Source organism: Desmodus rotundus, chromosome 9, assembly GCF_022682495.2.
Source record: "Desmodus rotundus isolate HL8 chromosome 9, HLdesRot8A.1, whole genome shotgun sequence".
Classification (NCBI taxonomy): Eukaryota; Metazoa; Chordata; class Mammalia; order Chiroptera; family Phyllostomidae; genus Desmodus; species Desmodus rotundus.
The window spans coordinates 21,160,213-21,179,940 of NC_071395.1; the positions used below are offsets into that span (position 1 = coordinate 21,160,213).

At 38.3% G+C, this 19,728-nt stretch overlaps 2 protein-coding genes across 2 annotated transcripts; one reads left to right on the forward strand and one right to left on the reverse strand.

Moving 5' to 3' along the window:
* Window positions 1-2,663: 2,663 nt before the first annotated feature.
* On the forward strand, window positions 2,664-10,262 carry FGB (fibrinogen beta chain). Its single transcript, XM_045202808.2, has 9 exons — window positions 2,664-2,802; window positions 3,051-3,071; window positions 5,340-5,531; window positions 6,031-6,214; window positions 7,142-7,369; window positions 7,891-8,004; window positions 8,372-8,497; window positions 8,697-8,982; window positions 9,563-10,262. Exons 1-9 carry the CDS (start codon window positions 2,737-2,739, stop codon window positions 9,792-9,794), a joined length of 1,449 nt encoding a protein of 482 aa, XP_045058743.2. The 5' UTR covers window positions 2,664-2,736; the 3' UTR covers window positions 9,795-10,262.
* Window positions 10,263-18,507: 8,245 nt separating this feature from the next.
* On the reverse strand, window positions 18,508-19,396 carry LOC123480618 (fibrinogen alpha chain-like). The gene has a single exon (XM_045202745.3). It carries the CDS (start codon window positions 19,270-19,272, stop codon window positions 18,706-18,708), a length of 567 nt encoding a protein of 188 aa, XP_045058680.1. The 5' UTR covers window positions 19,273-19,396; the 3' UTR covers window positions 18,508-18,705.
* Window positions 19,397-19,728: the final 332 nt, after the last annotated feature.

Here is a 19,728-nt window from a genome sequence, read left to right on the forward strand (position 1 = left end):
ACTGATTTACTGCCCTTGACTTATGTAACGGGATCAGGGAATATGAAGAACACTGCACTATTGACCTGACATCACAACCGAACACATGGTACTCCCTTCCTCCTCCACCAATGGCATCAACATTTTAAAAGAACTCAAGTAATTTAATAGGCAAAATGTCTGCAAATATATTCCTTCTCTTTGAAAACATGGCAATGTACTTTATAATGTTAGGCAGTTTAGTGTGTTCGTGTAGCTGTCTATAACTACAGAAAAACATATCCAGCAAGGACTAGAGTTAAAGAAACGGATAGTTATTATCACTGCATCAGGCATGCTTCTCACACAGACATGAATATCCACACCCACGGCCTTATAAGAAAGTAAAAATGTAGGTGAAAATAAAGCTCGGACTGAGTGCGCCAATGTGAGATACGATCGTCCCAAGACAATGGGCTAGCCAAAGCAACTACAACGAGCAAAGCAAAAAGGCACCAGCGAATTCTTTATGATGTTTGCATTTCGTTGGGCAATGTGGTGTAAGGGACACAGGGCATGGACTGTGAGATCAGATAGACTTGGGTCAAGTCCTGGTACAAGTACTTACTACCTGTTTACCTTGGGTAGTTTACGCATCTTTTCCTAGCCTCAGTTTCATCACCTGTATGACACTTAGTGGTTTCAAGAATTAAATCGGATAAATAATTACCAGAGCTTGGCCTCTGAGGCATGTTTCAAAGAAGGCTAGTGCACTCATTCACTCTACAGTTTTTTATTGAATGCCTACCAGGCCTGCCTTGCTCACCAATGTATCTCCAGCTCCTAGCACACTACCTGTCACGTAGGAGGCTCTCAAGAACCTACCTGTGGAATGAATGTTAAGTCTCTGCTCTTGTGGAATGTACATCCTAACAGTTTCCTTCCACCTTCCTACTGAGAATGGCCAGAATGGCAGTGGGAGCAGAAAAAGTGGGAATGCAAAGCAGTTTTCCCTTTAATGTTGTACAAGATTGTGTAATACGCTAGAATTTTAAAAATTAAACTTCTGGAAATTAAATAATGGCTCTTTTGCTAGTTGATGAAATGTCAGTGCTTGAAGATGAAGTAATAGTATAATACGACCTCAAAAGAAAAAAACATGTTTTAGTCTTCTTCACAGTCTTTTTATTTTATTTATTTTTATTGACATAAAATTGGTATATAATTGTCAATCTTTTTAAATCAGCAAGAATCTGATATCATTAAAATAAAAGCCTGCTTAGATAATTAAAATAAACTTTTTCACAGTTACATTTTGAAGAGAAGTCTTCTTGCATCTTATTTTAATTAATACACACATTTGCTTTTTCAGTCAGATTGTATATTCTTCTAAGAAAAATTAAAACTACACTAATCTTAAAGCACACAATTTACTTACTAATGACTGGTATGCAAATATAGAAAAATCCAATCAATCGTTTCCCTTAATTTAAATATAATACGTTGCTTCTATAAAACTGAGTGAAAAGAATGTGGGAAAGCCACCTATACTACGAAGACAAAAAAGACTTTTACTGGGTCTCATTCCATCATCAAGAGCCCACTTTAGAGCATTGTTTAAAACATACTCTCCTGACCCAAACCTGCTATCTTTTTAATAAGGCCCTTTAAAGATGTAATGAGAATGTTTCACGTTCTATACAAAAATGCCCAGACAATGCTAAAAGCAGCACACTGGCTGGGATGCGTGTTGTTGATTTTGGTTACCTATCGATTCCCGTAGGAGTTGTTAGTCTCAATGGCAACGAGCAAGTGAGAAGGTGAGACGGGCTCGGTGGCTTCTAGGAAATGATGGAAAGAGATGGGCCGCAGTCAGTTTCCGAGCATCTGTTTGAAATGGAAGTGTGAAGCCTCGCTAGTGTTAAGATAGCCTTGTTTTTGTAAACAATACTGCCTAATATAAAATAAAAAATATATGTGGTTTAAGAATAAAATGTTAAATATGTATCCAATCACTATAATAATGATTTTGATCCAGGAATCCATGATCTACTAGTTGTTTTAATAATATTTAAAATTTGTTGAAAATTTTAGCTTATATTAAGAAAGAACAAAATGTGACATGTGGTCAGAGTGAAAAAAAGACAATTCTTTTTGATGTTTGTCCATCATTGCACAATGTGTCAATGTAGTTTTACAGTATTATGTACTGTATATGTAGTTTTACTATTAATAAATACATAGTGATGTGACATTGTTCTTCATTTTAATGGCTTATTTTAAAATTGAATTACATGATCGCCTCAAAACATAAGTGTTTAGGCTATACCTTTAGTGAGCTCACAATGTTAGTGGGTGCCTTGTGAGTTAGTCCAACATTTTTGTGCCTGGATTAAAAGTATTTTTCTCTCACCCATTCTTTGTAAGCTTGGATAGCATGCACATGCATTTGCAGGAAATGCGATGCACATCTCTTTTAGGAATGTCCTAATTTACCATCATATTGTCCAGTGAACTCAATGGAAGAACTTTGGCGTTTCTAATTCGGCCAACAGAGAACAGTTGAATGGCAAGTAAATAAGTCTTGCTGGGAAGATGTTGCTTAAGTGATAAAACGGTTCAGCCAAGAAGTGAACCAAAAAATTAAACATTAACTAAGGAAGCTAACCATTTAAAGTCATACCTAACAGGGGATTCAGGTATATATAAGATTGAAGTGCTCTCAGTGAAGTTCACCAGCAAAGGACGGTTTCTTGGAACTTCCAAAAACTTTAAATCATGAAACATCTATTACTGCTACTATTGTGTGTTTTTGTAGTTCAGTCCCAAGACTATGAAAATGAGGTGACTTTTAAAAAATTATTATTACTATATTATTATTACTATATTATTACTAATGTTATTAATGTAAAATATAACAATTATAATATTATGGAATATTTATTTTGATGAAATTAATCTTGATTTTAATTATGAAATGGAATTGTCAATCTTAGGAACCCATTTTATTTAAACAACGTTACATAGTATTTCTTGTATAAAAACAAGTTAACAATTTTTTGTTTTCTGGTTTGTCGCTTTCCTTTTCCCAGGATGAAGACGACACACCTAAGGTAAGATGTGTTTATTCTCATTTGGTGTTATCCTGAGTACTTTGAACTTTGTTTGGTTCTAGCAACACATTATTAAATTGTGGGGACAAAAATCTGGAAATTTTGCAGACTATAAAATAACAAAAGAGCAGTATTTGACAAGAAAAACACTGTGGTAGATAAGTTCTCCCTGGGGAAGGAAGGTCATATATAGTTGCTGAAATTATTGGCTATTTATGAATGAAAATTACAAACTAAATCTGAAATCAGAATAGATAAAGTACAGTGATAAAAAATGGAATATTGTTTATTCAAATTAGAAAATTTAAAACATAGGTAGTATTTATTGTTACTATTAATGATTACAAAACATATAGCCCAGTTTAATTTATTCATTTGTAGACCAGTTTTTCCTCAAGTACTATCTTTGCTGATTTATTCCTATGGGTTTGAAGATATCAAAAGTATGGAAATGCATTTAGGGAAATGAAAATTTAAAGCGTTTTGATTTTAATATCAAATGAATCATGATCAAATTTCTTGGATATAACATGGCATTGTCACACTAGAAATAGAAGTACACAATAATTTCAAATGGTGTCCTTCATTTTGAATCATTTGTTGAATTTGAAGGGACTCTAAGTGATCTAATTATAAAACTATACATATAAAAATGTCCTTGTCTGGTTAATTGCAGGGGGTAAGAAGATTGTCGAGAATGTGTAAACATTTGTGAAGCACATGGCTAAGCACTTTTACATTCTCGCCCACAAACTAATCCCTACGGAGACAGTTTACTAGTTTAGGCTTCAAAATGGATTTTCTAGTTTTAGTTATTTTAATTAGTGGTCTTCATAAACCTAAATGCCTATATAATTTTTAAAATATTTTTTATTTCTTTGTCTCTTGTAAAGCTAGATTATCAATGCTACCTCTACACTCTGAAATAAAAAGAAAAGATTGTTCCTTCTGTTATAAATTGATTTGCAATGTACAGGTGAATTATATTTATAAAACTCCTGTTAGAACTATATTTATAAAATTCTCTGACAGAGAAACCACATCTCCGAAATAAAATATGTATATTTCCTTCACATCTTCACACATTTTTATTTTTATTGCCATGACACACTATAGTTCAAATTCAGCAGTTAAGCAGAGGAATCAGGAACCAGCCCGCCTGGGTTTAAAGCCTCGCACCCTCCAACTAAATGTTCAATATTATAACTTAATGAGTAAATGAAAGTAGTTGAATGACTTTCAGGCTCACAAAATAACTAGAAAGCTTAGTCTCTGCTCCAAATCTAGTCTTTCCTTAATTTGTAATTAAGCCTGAAAGGGTATAATTACTGACAGAACCCATGTGATAATACAGTTAATCCAAGTCAACTCTTTTATATTGCAATGCATATTTTCCACTGCATCATCTTTTAATGTAATGCTTTTCAAGTTGACAAATAATTTGAATCTCAATACACACACCATGAGAATTATTTTAAATATGAAAAATCATGATGTTTGATAAAGAAATCATGTAGGAAATTTCATTAGAAATGTTTATCAAATGGCTTTACTGATAGAAGATAGGAGCAAAAATTGGGATTAGCAGTGAAAAAGTCACTTAAACTATAGTACCTGCTATGTGTGATTGCAGTGAAAATAATAACGAATACTTACTATGTGCCAGGTACTCTTCTGAGGGTATCGTATGCAGTAAGTTATTTAAGTCTCACAGTGGTCTTAAATGGCTGATACTAACTATCATTATCCCTATTTTACAGGTAAGGAAATGGGCACAGATAAAATAACTTGCCCAAGATCTTATCAACTAGCAGGTGGTAGGGCCAAGCCAGGCAGTCCAGCTCCAGAGCGCCTTCTTTCTTTTCTTCTTTCTTTCCAAACATGTTAGAGTCAAGGGTTTCCCTATTATAAATAAATTTGTACTATTTTTGGATATTATTATGTAGGAGTTATCCAAATTAATCATCAATTCATAAAAACTCAACATGGAGAAATAATTAACAATCATTATAGAAATTTAGTAATCCAAGTGGCTTGAGAATTTAAAAACTACATGAGATACAATAGCTTTTTGCACAATTTTTCCTTCTGCTGTAACTAAAAAGACCTGAGCAACCTATTGATTTACCAACAACTAGGCAGTTGATGGGCCTTAAGCAAATCGCCAGTCGTGTGATAATGTAAATTATACCTGAATAATAGCTGGAATAGTTACGTCTCAAGTCTTCTATAACACAATACATTTTATTTCTGCCTGGTTCTCTGAAGAGCGGTTTTGATGCCCGAGGTCACCGACCACTGGACAAGAGGAGGGAAGAGGCTCCCAGCCTGAGACCTGCCCCACCCCCCATCAGTGGAGGTGGCTACCGAGCGCGTCCAGCCAAAGTAGCTGCCAACCAAAAGAAAGTGGAGAGAAAGGCCCCTGACGCTGGGGGCTGCCTTCATGCCGACCCAGACCTGGTGGGTGCACTGATGTTTCTCGCAGCGGTGGGTGGTCCGTGTAGGGAAAGCCTCTCACTTCATCTCGGCTTCCTGATGCTGCACTGACCCATGTGGCCACTCTTGTTATTTTGTTTATTTTGGAAATACATACAAAACATAAACACGCTGGGCCTTTGGTTGAAGGTTTCTTTCTAGTTTTCTTTGGTCTGGGCCCAAGATTACAATTGAAGACACATGGGTGTTGCCTTTACCTTTGTATTTTGCCCATTTCATTTGTTTGGGTGGGAAATTTTTAATTTATTTACTATGTTTATATTTACACTTATTTCGTGGTAAGGCCTATTTTTAATCATTGTAAGAATACAGTGATGACTCTAGAATTTCTGGGCTTACGGAAAGAAAAGCAAACAAGTTTTTGTATTGGCTAATGATCACTGAATTTTCACTAACTGCAATTTTCACAAATACACATAGTCCAAATTCGTCATCTAACACCTGATGTTTTCTTTGTTTGCAGGGAGTGTTGTGTCCTACAGGATGTGAGTTGCAAGAAACGTTGGTGAAACAAGAAAGACCAATCAGAAACAGTGTAAATGAGTTAAATAATAATATGGAGTCTGTCTCCCAGACCTCTCATACCACCTTCCAGTATATGAACGTGCTAAAAGACATGTGGAAAAACTGGCAGAAGCAAGTAAGAGGTAGATGTCCTTGTGTTTTCTGTTCGACTCTGTTCAACAGTAGGGACTGTTAGACTGCCGTGGGAATGCACGATTGTGGGAAGAGTGACATTTCTGGATTAGGCTAAGTGGCACCCATAGGCTTCCAGTGTGGGCCAGATCACGCTGGAGGCCCCACGTACTCACCATCACGTGCAGCTTGTCGGAGAAACACTATTCAACTCACTCCCAGCGTAACATCGGCAAGGATGGTTTTCTATGGAAAATTTTTCTGAATCCTCATTTTTAGTCTCTAAGAAACCTGTGACTCAGAAGACAATAGTCACAGAGTAAAAAAGTTAGCATTTAACATTTGAGGTTTTGAATATAAGAGGGTGGTCCATGATATACTCAATTGTATTGCGAATAACAATACCTAACCTTTGAATCTTAAGATCTGAATTGAGTATGATGGGCTTGCTGGTTAGAAATCAGCTGGTGAGTGAGTCCGGCATTGACATCTCAGTGATCAGCATGCCCAAATTTGGACATTTTCAAAGAAATTGTGACATCTCTTTTGTAAATTTGAAGGCTCTGCTATACTTATGTGAGATGGATAAATAAATCTAGTATATCCACTCCATAAGATGTTGAACTTCTAAGATGGAAGGTCTAAATACTTTCTTCTTTTTGCCTCACCAAAGATATAAACAACCTATTGTATTTATTTGTAAGCACAATTTTTAGCTTACTCCTCAGGTAAATTACTGGGATAGTAGCTAGAATATATGTTAAGGTGCCTGTGCCATGGGGCCGAGTACAACTGTGTAGCATGACTGCCTGATGGTAGCTCAGTGCCCTTTTCTTCATTCTCGGCAAATCTGAATCACAGTTATGTGGTTGAATACTTTTAATTTTTTTTATCAGGAGAAAAATGCTAACTATTCTTATATAATTTCATTTTTCCAGAAAATGAAAATGTCATAAATGAGTACACCTCAGACATGGAAAGCTTCCGATTATTTATAGATGAGACCTTGACTAGCCATATCCCAGATAGCCTTCGCGTACTCCGTTCAATCCTGGAAAACCTGAGAAGCAAAATACAGAAACTGGAATCCGACGTGTCCGTCCAGATGGACTACTGCCGCACCCCGTGCACCGTCAGTTGCAATATTCCTGTGGTGTCTGGCAAAGGTAACTAGTTAATAAACATGTTTCTGGAGAGTTTCAGAGGAACACACACTCTCTAAAAATAAGGTAACAACAAAAAAAAGAGTCCAGTGGATTCTCTCCCACAGATCCTAACGACATCCCAGCACATTCCCAGCGTGCTGTGTTCCGACATAGCCTCCTGTGTTTGCCCGCTTGGGATGAGCAGGAGGCAGTGTCAGGACGGCGTAGCTCCCGGGGCAAGGCGCGTCCTTGCTTGAATAGATGGCAAGGGAGTGAGCAGACGCAGGAATTTCTTCATCCCACATGTTCTGGCTGTTTACATCTGGCAGATAGCCGGGGAGAAGGGCTTTTTCATCCCCTTAGCAGATATGAGTCAAAACTGAGTTTGATCCTTTTGTAAAAAGATTCAGTTTCTCTGCTGGATCCTCGGCTGTCTAAAACAAAACATTCCTGGGGAGCCCATGTAATCTTATAAAATGGATACTAAAGACCAAGTGCACAGTTGTGGTTCCTGAATGCCATCTGTTTCCTTACGGTTGCAGAGTGTGAGGAGATTGTCAGGAACGGAGGTGAGACGTCCGAGCTGTACCTCATTCAGCCGCACAGCTCTATCAAACCCTACAGAGTGTACTGCGACATGAACACAGAAGGTGGAGGTAAGGTGGTAGTTGTTGGCCTGTCATTCTGCAATTATTCTGAAACCACAAAATACTAGAGAATAGATCTTAGCTTTAGCATAACTAACAACGGGCCACTCGATTTGGAAATCAATCTGATATTTTAAAAGTTATAAAATATCTATGATTCACAATGCACAGTGAGATAAAGCTCTTACAGCGTTTAAAGATTTTAAGAGTTTTCTTCTCATGTTTATTTCCTTGTTGTGTCTATTGGGGAACACTAAGTATAGAGAGGGGCATAATGAAAGTTAAATAGACAGAGCATTCAGACATTGCCCTCGGAGTGACATTACTTGTTATTGTTTAATATGTGCTGTTTCTTTTTTCTTTCTTTGCCCCAAAGGATGGACAGTAATTCAGAACCGTCAAGATGGCAGCGTTGACTTCGGCAGGAAATGGGACCCGTATAAACAAGGCTTTGGCAATATCGCGACCAGTGAAGACGGGAAAAAGTACTGCGGCCTCCCAGGTAACCACTGAGAGTGCAAAATAAAATCATTAAAAGTGGGTTTCTTTCCATTAAAGAAACACATAGTGTTGGGAGTCTGTTTCAGGTGTTTTAGGAGGTTCAGAAGAATTTATGAAAAGAGTGTGAAAGAGAAGAGAAGAAAGGCGGTTTTTAGTTTCTACAGTTTTTATTTTTAGTGAGATTTTATTTATTTTTGTAGGTGAGTATTGGCTTGGAAATGATAAAATTAGTCAGCTTACCAAGATGGGCCCCACAGAACTTCTGATCGAAATGGAGGACTGGAAAGGAGACAAGGCAAAAGTGCGCTATGGAGGATTCACTATACAGAACGAGGCGGACAAGTACCAGATCTCTGTGAACAAGTATAAGGGCACAGCTGGCAACGCCCTCATGGAGGGAGCTTCTGAGCTCATGGGAGAAAACCGAACCATGACCATTCACAACGGCATGTTCTTCAGCACCTACGACAGAGACAACGACGGCTGGTACGTGTTGTGCTCTTCCCTGCTGCTCTCAAAGCCCCCACCCCCCCGATACTGCTGGCTGGGATCACTCATGACGGCTAATGTTGTTAATAACTCTCCTTTTGGGTAGTTGCTGCGTGTCAGCCACTGACGGAAGCTCTTTCTACATCATTCTGATAAGGTTACCCTTATACTCTCATTTGACAGATGAAGTTTAGGGAGATTAAGTGACTTATTCAAAGGCATACAACTCTGAAAGACAGAACTGGAATTAGAACGCTTTAACCTTCTGAGTAGTAGTGTTTAGAAAAATTTCTGCATCTCTATATTGAAATGTATATATTCGAAAGCTTCATTTTGTTTTTCAGAGTTCTCCAATACTAAGCTATCATTTCAGTATAAAGTAACAACTATAGATAAATTTGCTGTACAGGCCCAGTTCTCTCCCTTCCTTGCTCAGGGGCAGAGAAGGTCTTTGGTGTAGTGGGGTGACTTTATTTATAGATCCAGAGGGAAGGGGCACAACACACAGCATCCTCTTTGCACTGAATTGACTGGACAGCGCTGCAGTTGTAATAACCCCAGACACATCTCCTTTCAGGATAAACACCGACCCCAGGAAGCAGTGCTCTAAAGAGGATGGTGGTGGATGGTGGTATAATAGATGTCACGCGGCCAATCCAAATGGCAGATACTACTGGGGCGGACAGTACAGCTGGGACATGGCCAAACACGGCACAGATGATGGAGTGGTCTGGATGAACTGGAAGGGGTCCTGGTACTCGATGAGGAAGATGTCTATGAAGATCAGGCCCTACTTCCCACAGCAATAGTCCCCAACACGTAGATTTTTATTCTTCCGTGTGTAACAACATTTTTTTATATCATGTCATTGGAATTTTCTTTCATATATTATATCCCTCTAAAACTGTCAAAAGGCTGTGAGTGTGACTTTTTTGGAAACACTGTTTAGGGGAAATGACATTAAAGTCAGGACACCATTTTCTTTTGTGCTCTTCCTTTATGTTGCTTACCAAGAAGTAACCCAAAGGATACTTGTGGACAGTCAGTGTGGAGTTTCGTTTCCAGTTGATTGTGAAAAGTGTCAAGTTAGAAGGAGGAATTTCTTGTGGAAATTCCTTGTTGTAGAAAAACAATGAGGCAAACTAAAAGCTTATATATGACTGTCCACTTTGAAAACTCTATTTATTTATGTAAGGTCTGCCTCAGAAAACTTTCAAAAAGATTTATCAATTAAACTAGTTTCTGTTGCAATAAATTAATGTTTTCTTATTTTGTAATCCACGTGGTCAATGAGTTAGGTGTTGAGCTTTTAAGAAAAGAGATGTATTCACAACCTCAAGTAGCTCATAAACTGGCACTGAGCATTTGAAGATTCAAAATCTCACTCTGCACCGCGGAAAGCCACTGCCCTGCCCCTTAGCCAGACACTGGGATCAGAGTTCCCCAGAGGACAATTAGGACCCAGTCTTCACCATTCGGCTTTTTTGGGGGAAATAGTGAGGTAGGAAGCAGCAGTTGCCTATTGCCCCTGGAAATTAGGCTGACGGGCTTCAGTCAGGTTTTTGGTTTTCACACAGTTACACCAGAACTGAAGTAGATGTGAACCTTTTGTTTTCTCCATGTCTCCCCAAGAAATGAATGTATCGACTCAACATTTTTTTTAGCTTGTATTCTCCCATCACCTCACTCCAACTGCCCTGGGCAACTCTATGACCCTAGGTCCCCTTTCTTTAACTTTAGCATCACTGTCAATGGTTTTCTTGGAAACTTATGGTCCTGAGGTTCATCCTCTTAACCATCATTGGACGTCCAACCTTTTGGCGTCTCTGGGCCACATTGGATGAAGAGGAGTTGTCTTGGGACACACATTAAATACATGGCAACACATAATCTCAAAAAAAATCTCGTAATGTTTTAAGTAAACCTACAATTTTGTGTTGGGCTGCATTCACAGCCATCCTGGACCGCAGATTGAACACCCCTGCATGACAAAGTTTGTTAATTTTTACCATGGAAATGCTGTCACTCTCTTAATTCCTCATCAAATCCAACTTCAACTTGTACCTGGTTTTCTTATACCCCTAACTACATTTATCTTTTACTGTGTTACTACGTGTAATGTCCTAGTACCGTAATAGAAAATTCTGACCAAGTTACTTTCCTGCTCAATGTTATTTCGCTGTTATCTAAATTTTAAGTCAAAATTCCTTAGCTGGCAGTGAAAATAGTCCCAGCACTGCCCTCGGCCCCACCCCCACCCCACATCTGCCTTCTCATCACTGTGAATTTTTCACCAGTCCAGGAAATGTCAGGCCCTTTTTCTATGATGCTCCCATTGTTAACAGTGTCTGTCCTCCAAATCCATCTGGCAAATTGTTCTTTGTTCCCAAGCCTCTCTTATTTATCTGTTGTACATACCTTCCTCCTCCACTAGTAGTGAGCTCTTACACATCTGTGATTCCAGAGTCATTGGCCCATCAGAAAGGCTGATTTTCATAAGTTCATAAATATTGGATGATTTAACCAGTGATTACCAAGATCTTAGGTATCCTGCTTTTAAATATATAGAACCCATTTTCCAGTAAAGGCACAGACAGAAACTCAAAATGCGAAATCCTTGAAAGTAGAACTTTTGCAGAAAGGCTGGCAGTAGCCAAAGCCCACTGAATCGTGGGTGGCAGAGGGCAGGAGCCCCACCCAAGCACAGTGCCTCTCTGACTTTTGTTAACCCCCTTAGCACTCACCGAGGGTCTACAGAATTTCTAAAGAATTCCTAGAGCTTAAACCAAAGCCACAGATTAAAAACCACTGTAGTCAGTAATCAGGTGGTTAGTTCTTAGTTAATGTACCAGTAGCAGAAACACAGAGACCACTCGCAGGTGACACGTAATATCTAGGTCTCTGGAAAGCACTAAGCCTTCTTACGGTATCACTTGATAAGAAATGCTATATACCTGATTTTGCCCTTTCAAGCGTCATTGTTGTGAATATAATAAAAAAGGGGGAGTGTCCCCTAGTTAGAATATATAAAACAGTAGCTAAAAAGATAAACTCATGACTTTTATGAAGATACTAAAAAGATGAATTGAAAATTAATTCTGCAGTATGGCATGAGAAGTGTAATATATTTTATTCTACAACTGGGACTGGAAGTAACAAACTATGAGGGATATATGCACTCAAGAAGTAAACTTCTAGTTCCTCTGCATTTGGGAACCAAGGAAAGCAGCTAACCAGTGCGGCTGAGGGATCACCTTTTCAGCTGAGCACAGACTTCCCCACCTGGGGCGAAAGTGTGGAAGGCGCAACACCAGCAGCTGCTGTCAGCTGGCATTTCTGTTTAAGCCTTAGCACCAAACATCCCCTATGCTGATCGTCCACACCTACAGAGCTTATTTAAAACACAATTTTCCTCGTGTCACCCAGGTATATTTCATCAGAGTGTGCATGGGAAGAACCTAAGAGTCTGCATTTTTAAATAAATGTCCTCAAGAGACTCTGGTCACTGGCTGGATTTTGGAACAACTGACCCTGGCAACATTGGCATTTATCTGAGACTCCCGTCTTTCTTATCTAGCAGTTTCTTCACCCAAATGCTGACCACGAGGCAGTATTTAGAGCAAGTGATCATCTTTGAAATCACTGCGACTTCACAGGTGGCCACTGACTATGTTCAGGACCTGGCTGGGGTTTACCAGCATGGTCTCCAAACGCTGGGACCACTGTTCCTGCTCTGGTGGCCCGCAGCCTCTGATGATTCTGTAGGTGGGACTTCCAGATTTTTTGAAGTATAGACGCTGCCTACCATTTGCGCAGAGACCCGAGACTGTCATTCCTGAACTCCATCCCTCCCCTCCCTGAGGCAAGTGATCTGAGGGCCTCCCCTCCAGCTTCCCCCAGTGCTCAGCTTTGCACCCCGTAGCACTGTGTCGCTGCAGTTATGGCTAAACCTGTCGAATGGAATGACTGCTGTGTATGTTATCAACAAGAAGTGTTGTTTTAGATAATGCAAGTTCTGCATATTATTTGTAGACATTTTGGGAAATAGAGAAAAATGTACAACCGCATAATTTCAGCACTAATATGGAAGCAGTTAATATTTTGGTTTATGTTTTTCTTGTTTTCTTGTACATATTTTACTACCTGAATTCATCACATTGTGCCATGGAAATTTTTCCATGTTATCTGATATTTCCTATGATATTATTTTCTATAATATGTTCTTTAATGGCCATATAACATTCCATAATGTGAATGTTCTCTATTTTTTAAGCAAGTTTCTATTATTTGACATTTAGATTTTTCTGAACTTTTTCTAATAATACTGAAATTAGCATATTTCTAAATTTTTGCATATATATAGTCTGTATGTGGTATAATATATACTATTATCTATTCCCTTGTAGAATAAATTCCTAGAAGCAGAATTTCTAAAGAAAATAACAGGTTTTAGCTTTCTAAAGGCTATATACATATATATCTCTCCAAATAACTGTCCAGAAAAATTGTATCAATTTATATTTGGTATGCAGAGTTACAGGTGTTTTTTTATTTTTTCTCCCTCACTAATTCTGAATTTTATAATTAAAATAGTGACAACTTAATTTTCATATCTTTAATTACTAGTGCAAGTAAGAGATTTTAAAATGTTTAATGACCATTTATCTTTTGAGAATTATCTTTTACATTCTTTCCTCAGCTTTCTATTAGCATAATCATCTTTTATATAAATTCTTAACCATTCCTTTTTAGTATGTAAGATAGCAATCAGAAACATGATATTATCTTCTGTGTATTCAAGCATTTCGTTTCCTAAGTGATTAGACTGGGAGAATCATATGCTTATGCGACAAGTCTCAGCTGGTACCAGTATTAACCACTGTGCTCTTTCTCTCCTTTTGGCAACCAAGATGTGACCAATAGGGGACATGTTTTTTGTTTTGTATGTGGACTGAACTATAGTTTTCCAAAATCCTTTTATTTTCAGCAGTTTCAGTCTTACAGAGAAACGACAAGAATGGTTTAATGAATACCTTGATGTCCTTCACCTAGATTCACCAGCTGTTTGCAACATTTGCTTTATCTCTCCAAAGGATATACTTTCAATGCAGTTTTGCAACAGCTTATGTAGGCGTGCAACCTTGAGGTCACTGACCTATTGTAGATAGAGTCCAGGGTGGATCTAGCAAATATTTTCTAGAGTGCTCTGTTGCAATCCACATGTAGCCACCTTCACCCCTGACTGATGAGCAGGGAGACCACTGTTTAATAGCTGACTACTGTTTAGTCGGTTCAGACTTAAATGTTCTTGCCTCTGTGGTTTCAAAGTGTTGCTTTTACAATGTGGAAATGGAAGACATACTGTCTAGCTCTTGTATAAGAATTCATCTGAATCAGTATGCAAATTTCATCTGAAATAGTATGCAAAATCTTTACTGTACTTTCCCATCTGTGATGTTTAAAGCCCTTGCCTTCCCTCCCCCTATTTATTCTCCATAACCAGCTTTATAAAGTACTTGGGATTCAATTAAAAATAACATGTGGGTTAATCAATAAATGCATCAATCAATCAATAAAACATGATACTTCCAAAATGGTTTCTGTGTAAATTTCACTACCTACAAGCAACCTGTGTAATATTCATGGCTACCAAAATCTAAGTGTTGCTTCTTCTCAGGTTGTTTCAGTAAATTGTAAATGTTGCATTACTTCACTCAAGTACAACTCATATTTAGTTTATGATTTTTGTGACCTGTTTGTACTTACATTAACATGGTGCCTTTTTCTTTCAGGCTTTTCTAGACATGATTAGACGTCAGTGAACTTGGCTGGCTGGATCGTGTTCTAATTCACCAGCCACACCCCTCGTGTCGGCTAACTGAATTGGAAATGTATTTTGTTGGTTTTAAAAGGGACCCATGAGAGAGTATAATTAGATCGGTAATACCAGTCAGAAAAATAATTAAAATTAAATGCTATGATAATATTCTCATGTTTAAGTAAATGTAAAATAAAAATAAATAATCCAATTTAAAAATGGGCAAAGGAACTGAATAGACACTTCTTCAAAGAGGACATACAGATGGCCCATAGGCATATGAAAAAAATGCTCAACATCACTAATTATCAGAGAGATGCAAATTAAAACCACAATAAGATATCACCTTACATCTGTCAGAATGGCCATCATCAGTAAATCAACAAAGAACAAGTGCTGGAGAGGACGTGGAGAAAGGGAACCCTAGTGCACTGTTGGCTGGAATGCCAGCTGGTGCGGCCACTGTGGACAACAGCATGGGGTTTCCTCAAAAAATTAAAAATGGAACTCCTGTTTGACCCAGCAATTCCACTTCTGGGAATATAACCAAAGAACCCTGAAAGTGTGTACATCTTATTCCCCCTCACCTTTTCTAACTCATCCCCCACCCTCCCTTCTGACAACATCACTTGGCTCTCCGTATCTATGTGTCTGTTTCATTTGTTGGTTCTTCCATTCTGTTTTAACTCAACCTTAAGATAAGGTCTTAAACAAGATAAGACATGATTTGGTTTATTTTTGAAAAGATAACTGTGGAGGATGAAGAAAAGAAGTGTGGTAAAGCAAGAGATTAAGAGACTATTGAACAGCCTAAATCAGAAAAAATAACACAAGATTGCATAAGAATGCAAAAGTGCTGTTAGAATGACCAATTCTAGAGTAAAAGATAGTTTGGGAATAGATTGGTTACAGGAGTTTTAATAAAGAGGCTGACAAGGTGCCCAAATTTTCTAAGTTACAAAACTGGAGGGTTAATGATGCCTCTGACTAGGAGAAGAAACAGAGAAGATGCAATAGCTTTGATGAAAGCTTATTGGTTTAATCTTAAATTAATGAGAAATGTCTAACTGGACGTGTTCAGTATCAGCGGAAATAATGGATCTGGATGTCAGGACTGAAGTTTTAGATTTGGCTATCATCAACTTACTGATGGTAATTGAAACTATAATGATTGTCAAATTAACCAAGGAAAAAATGTACCCATAAGGTGAGAAAAGGCAGTCGGGCTAAGCTGCTGATTGCCTACGCAGCATCTGTTATCTGACTCCTCCTTAGGAACAGAACCCTAATTTTAATTGGGATAGTCTGTGTCTAAGCTAGCAGTCAGGTGTCTCAGCCTCTCCTGTGGCTATGTGTGTCTATGTGCCCGAGCTGTGGCTAATGAGAGGTAAGAGGGAGTGCCATATGGAGCATCCAGGAAATTTCCTTCAAAGAGAGAAGGTACTTGTTTTTACTTCTGTCTTTCCTCTTTCTTCCCGATTTCCACAGAACATAGTGTTTAAACCATGAGGTGAACCTGAGGATGGAAGCCATTTATCAGAACGATGGCTTCCTGAAGACGCTACGAGGAATTCCTGTAGACATTTCTGTGGACAGAAAATAAGTTTCTATTTTACTTAAGCCACATGGGTCAAACCTAATCCTAATTGATAAAAATGAGTACTAATATTATTGTAATGAGAAACTGCTCCATTTAAGGAGTGGTCTAAGAAAGAATTGGCCAGTTGAAAAGGCTAAGGAAAAGTTACATGGTTAGGAGTGATATACCAGAAATGAGAAAAATATAGACTGAAGAGAAGGATAGGGACAGTCGTAGTAGATGTTTAAAAGAGGCCAAGTAAGAAGAGGCTTGAATGTAGGAAATTAACTTTAGAACTGCAAAGTTATTGTTGGCTTTAAGGAGAATAATTTCAAGAGAGTGATAACCAAGTGAAAACCAACTTAAAGTGGGTTTCCATGTAAATGGTAATCAGAGAAGTTGAATCAATATTTAATTTCAGGAACAAAGGAAATAGAGCAACAGGTTAAAGGTAAGGTAAAATGGGAAGGAGATGTTTGGTGTCTTTTCTCACAATTAAATTGTATCTCTAATTTCATGGTTGTACTAATATTGGCTGTTGTTTATTAAATTAAAAGAAGTTACCTCTTCTTTGCTAATGAACTCTAAGCCTTCAAAATAAATGAGAAATAAGTGACCCTTCACATTCAGAGTCACTTTCATTTTGGGACCTGATTCTGTCCCTAAGAGTGTGATATTCTAGAAAATAAAATTCTTCCTACAAATCAAATTCTGAGAAGGTATATGTGTGAGTGTCTACACAGTGGGCATAGAGATAGTATGGTACTTCATTGTCTAAAATAAATGAAACTTTTTTTTAATGCAGAAGTTCTTATGCAAGTATCCAAAGATTTGGAGATATAGCACTTATTCGTAGCAAGGATTTTTACTCGCACATAAGGAAAAGCAAGAATACTGAGACTTCATATGTGACTCCTTTGCGAGTTCTTATGCTCACTTTTCCTCTGCTCCCCAGGTTCTGGTGCCTGGCCCTAGCCCCTTCCTTCCTTCTTTGTTTTCCTCCCTTCCTCCCTCCCTCATCCATCATGCCATTTCTCTCTCCCTCTGTTTCCTGTCCTTACAAGGAGAGAGGATGCAGTTATGTTAGGATGGAAACTATGCGGTTGAGTGCAATGTACTGGGATCCCAATGTGCTTGGGATATTTTAATACATTTTTAAGAATACATGGCAAGAAGTACTCACTAGAATAAAATATGAATTAAAAATTGGGAGCAGGAGCTGAGGCCACCAAGATCAGAGATGCAACTTAGATCAAAATATAATATTAGCCAATGTAATATGTTGAATTTATGAATAGTATGGATCATATTTAGTGAGGTGCTTTCAAACAAATGTTTTATTTTAATAACATCTAATGTATCACAGACTATACTTTATGACTGGTGGAAAAATAAAGTAAAATGAATGCTGTGAAAATTATTTACCAATGAGTAAATGCCATCTGTTTTTGGAATACTTATAAATATTTTTAAAATTTTAAATGCATTTTTCCAGGGTTTTTTTTTTTTTTTTGGAAAGAAATTGGTTAGACTCTGGAGAAAATATTAAGTGTGCATTGTGGTCTTCATTATGAAAAGATTCTATTTCTATTCTGATGGAGTGCTTCTTTGGCCTTCCTGGATTTGCTTGCTAGCAGAAGAGATAAAAGGACTTTGGAAATTCTTCTACAAAAGGCACCCATTGTTAAATTTAGTGCTTTGCAACTTAAAACATTGGTTCAAAATCATTCAAATGAAATATGAAATAACTTTTTCCTTAATCCTCACTAAAGGACATTTTTTTTCATTGTTTTAGAGAGAGAGGAGTGGGAGAGAGAGAAACATTGGGGATCTCATACACACCCAGCAGGGTGATTGAACCAGAACCTAAGTATGTGCCCTGACCAGAATTTAAACCCACAACCTTTTGGTTACAGAACAATGATCCAGCCAACTGAGCCACACAGGCCAGGGTGACTTTTATACCTTACAGTATCCCTATGACTTTGAATGGTATGGGAAGAGAAATACTGCAAACAATACTCTTAAGGGTGGCAGAGAGGAGCTTTTATCTGACTCCCTCTTTCTGATGCACTGAATATCCCTTGGTGTACCCTTATAGAAAATTTAAAACTCACAGAGCTACTTTAAAGATTTAAAAAATCACATAACTTTATTTTTTTAAGCACTAATATGTCTCGGTTACATTTAGCTACAGTACAAAAAATAATAAAATAGCACCTGGGAATTTTTAGGTTGTAGAGAATCTTGACTCCTTTATCTTCCTTATTTTTTCTCCACCTCACTAAACAAAACGGAGCGCTCTCATTTCCACTCTGTCAGCTTACTGGGCCACCAGGGGCCTGATTTTCATGCGGACAACCCGGAGGGAATAATCTGCTCCTCTGAAGGGCAGCCAGACCACTCCATTCTCAATCTCATAAGGACTGTTGTTCCTGGGGTCATAGAAGCCCCCAGGGTAATAGATGCCATTGAGATTGGCCGCCTGGCAGCTGTTGTACCACCAGCCTCCTCCGTAGACTTCTGCACAGTTCTCTTCCCACTGGTCTGCATCCCTGTCAAAGGTGCTGAACTGCATGCCAGCGTGAGAAGTGTACTCTGTGCCTTCCTCCACAGAACCCTCAATCAGAGCATCACCCGCTGTGCCCTCATAGGAGGAGACCTGCAGAGCGTAGCCTTCTGCCTCAGGGCCTACCCTCAAGTGATACTCTGCATATACCCAGTTCCCAGACCAGTCCTCTAATTCAACCCGAAGGACAGAGCCTCTCAGGGTTAGTAAATGGAGGTATTCATTGCCTAGCCAGAATTCTCCTTCTCCCTTGTCATTCAGGCTGCCGAAACCTCTCTTGTAGTCTTGCCACGTCCGGTTAAAATTCAGTGATCCATCCATTCTTTGCTGGATCAAAAGCCATCCTCCCAAACTGGTCTCTTGATCGCAATAAACTGAAAAAATCTTACTGGATCCTGGTAGCTTGATATTGAAAAGGCCACTTTGGGCACCTGAAGGATGTGTTTGAAGGACATCATCACAGTCTAAAAAAAAAATTAAGCTGGTTGGAAGAAGTTACTCTCATTTAACTTTACAAAGATAGGAATGGCCCAGACTAAAATGAAGGCAAGATACCGGCTTCCTTTTCCTACCTACCCTTCCCTTCCCTTTTTTCCTTCCTTCTTTCCCTCCTGTCTTTTTTTCCTTTCTTCCTTCCTTTCCTCTATGGAGAAAAAATACACTTACACTGGAATGAATCATAAGCAAATGAGTGGCATTAATACCTACAAATTGCAAAGGGTATTTCCTCAATGGATTTAGAATTTTACTTGCATGTACTGATTAATAGGAAGTAAC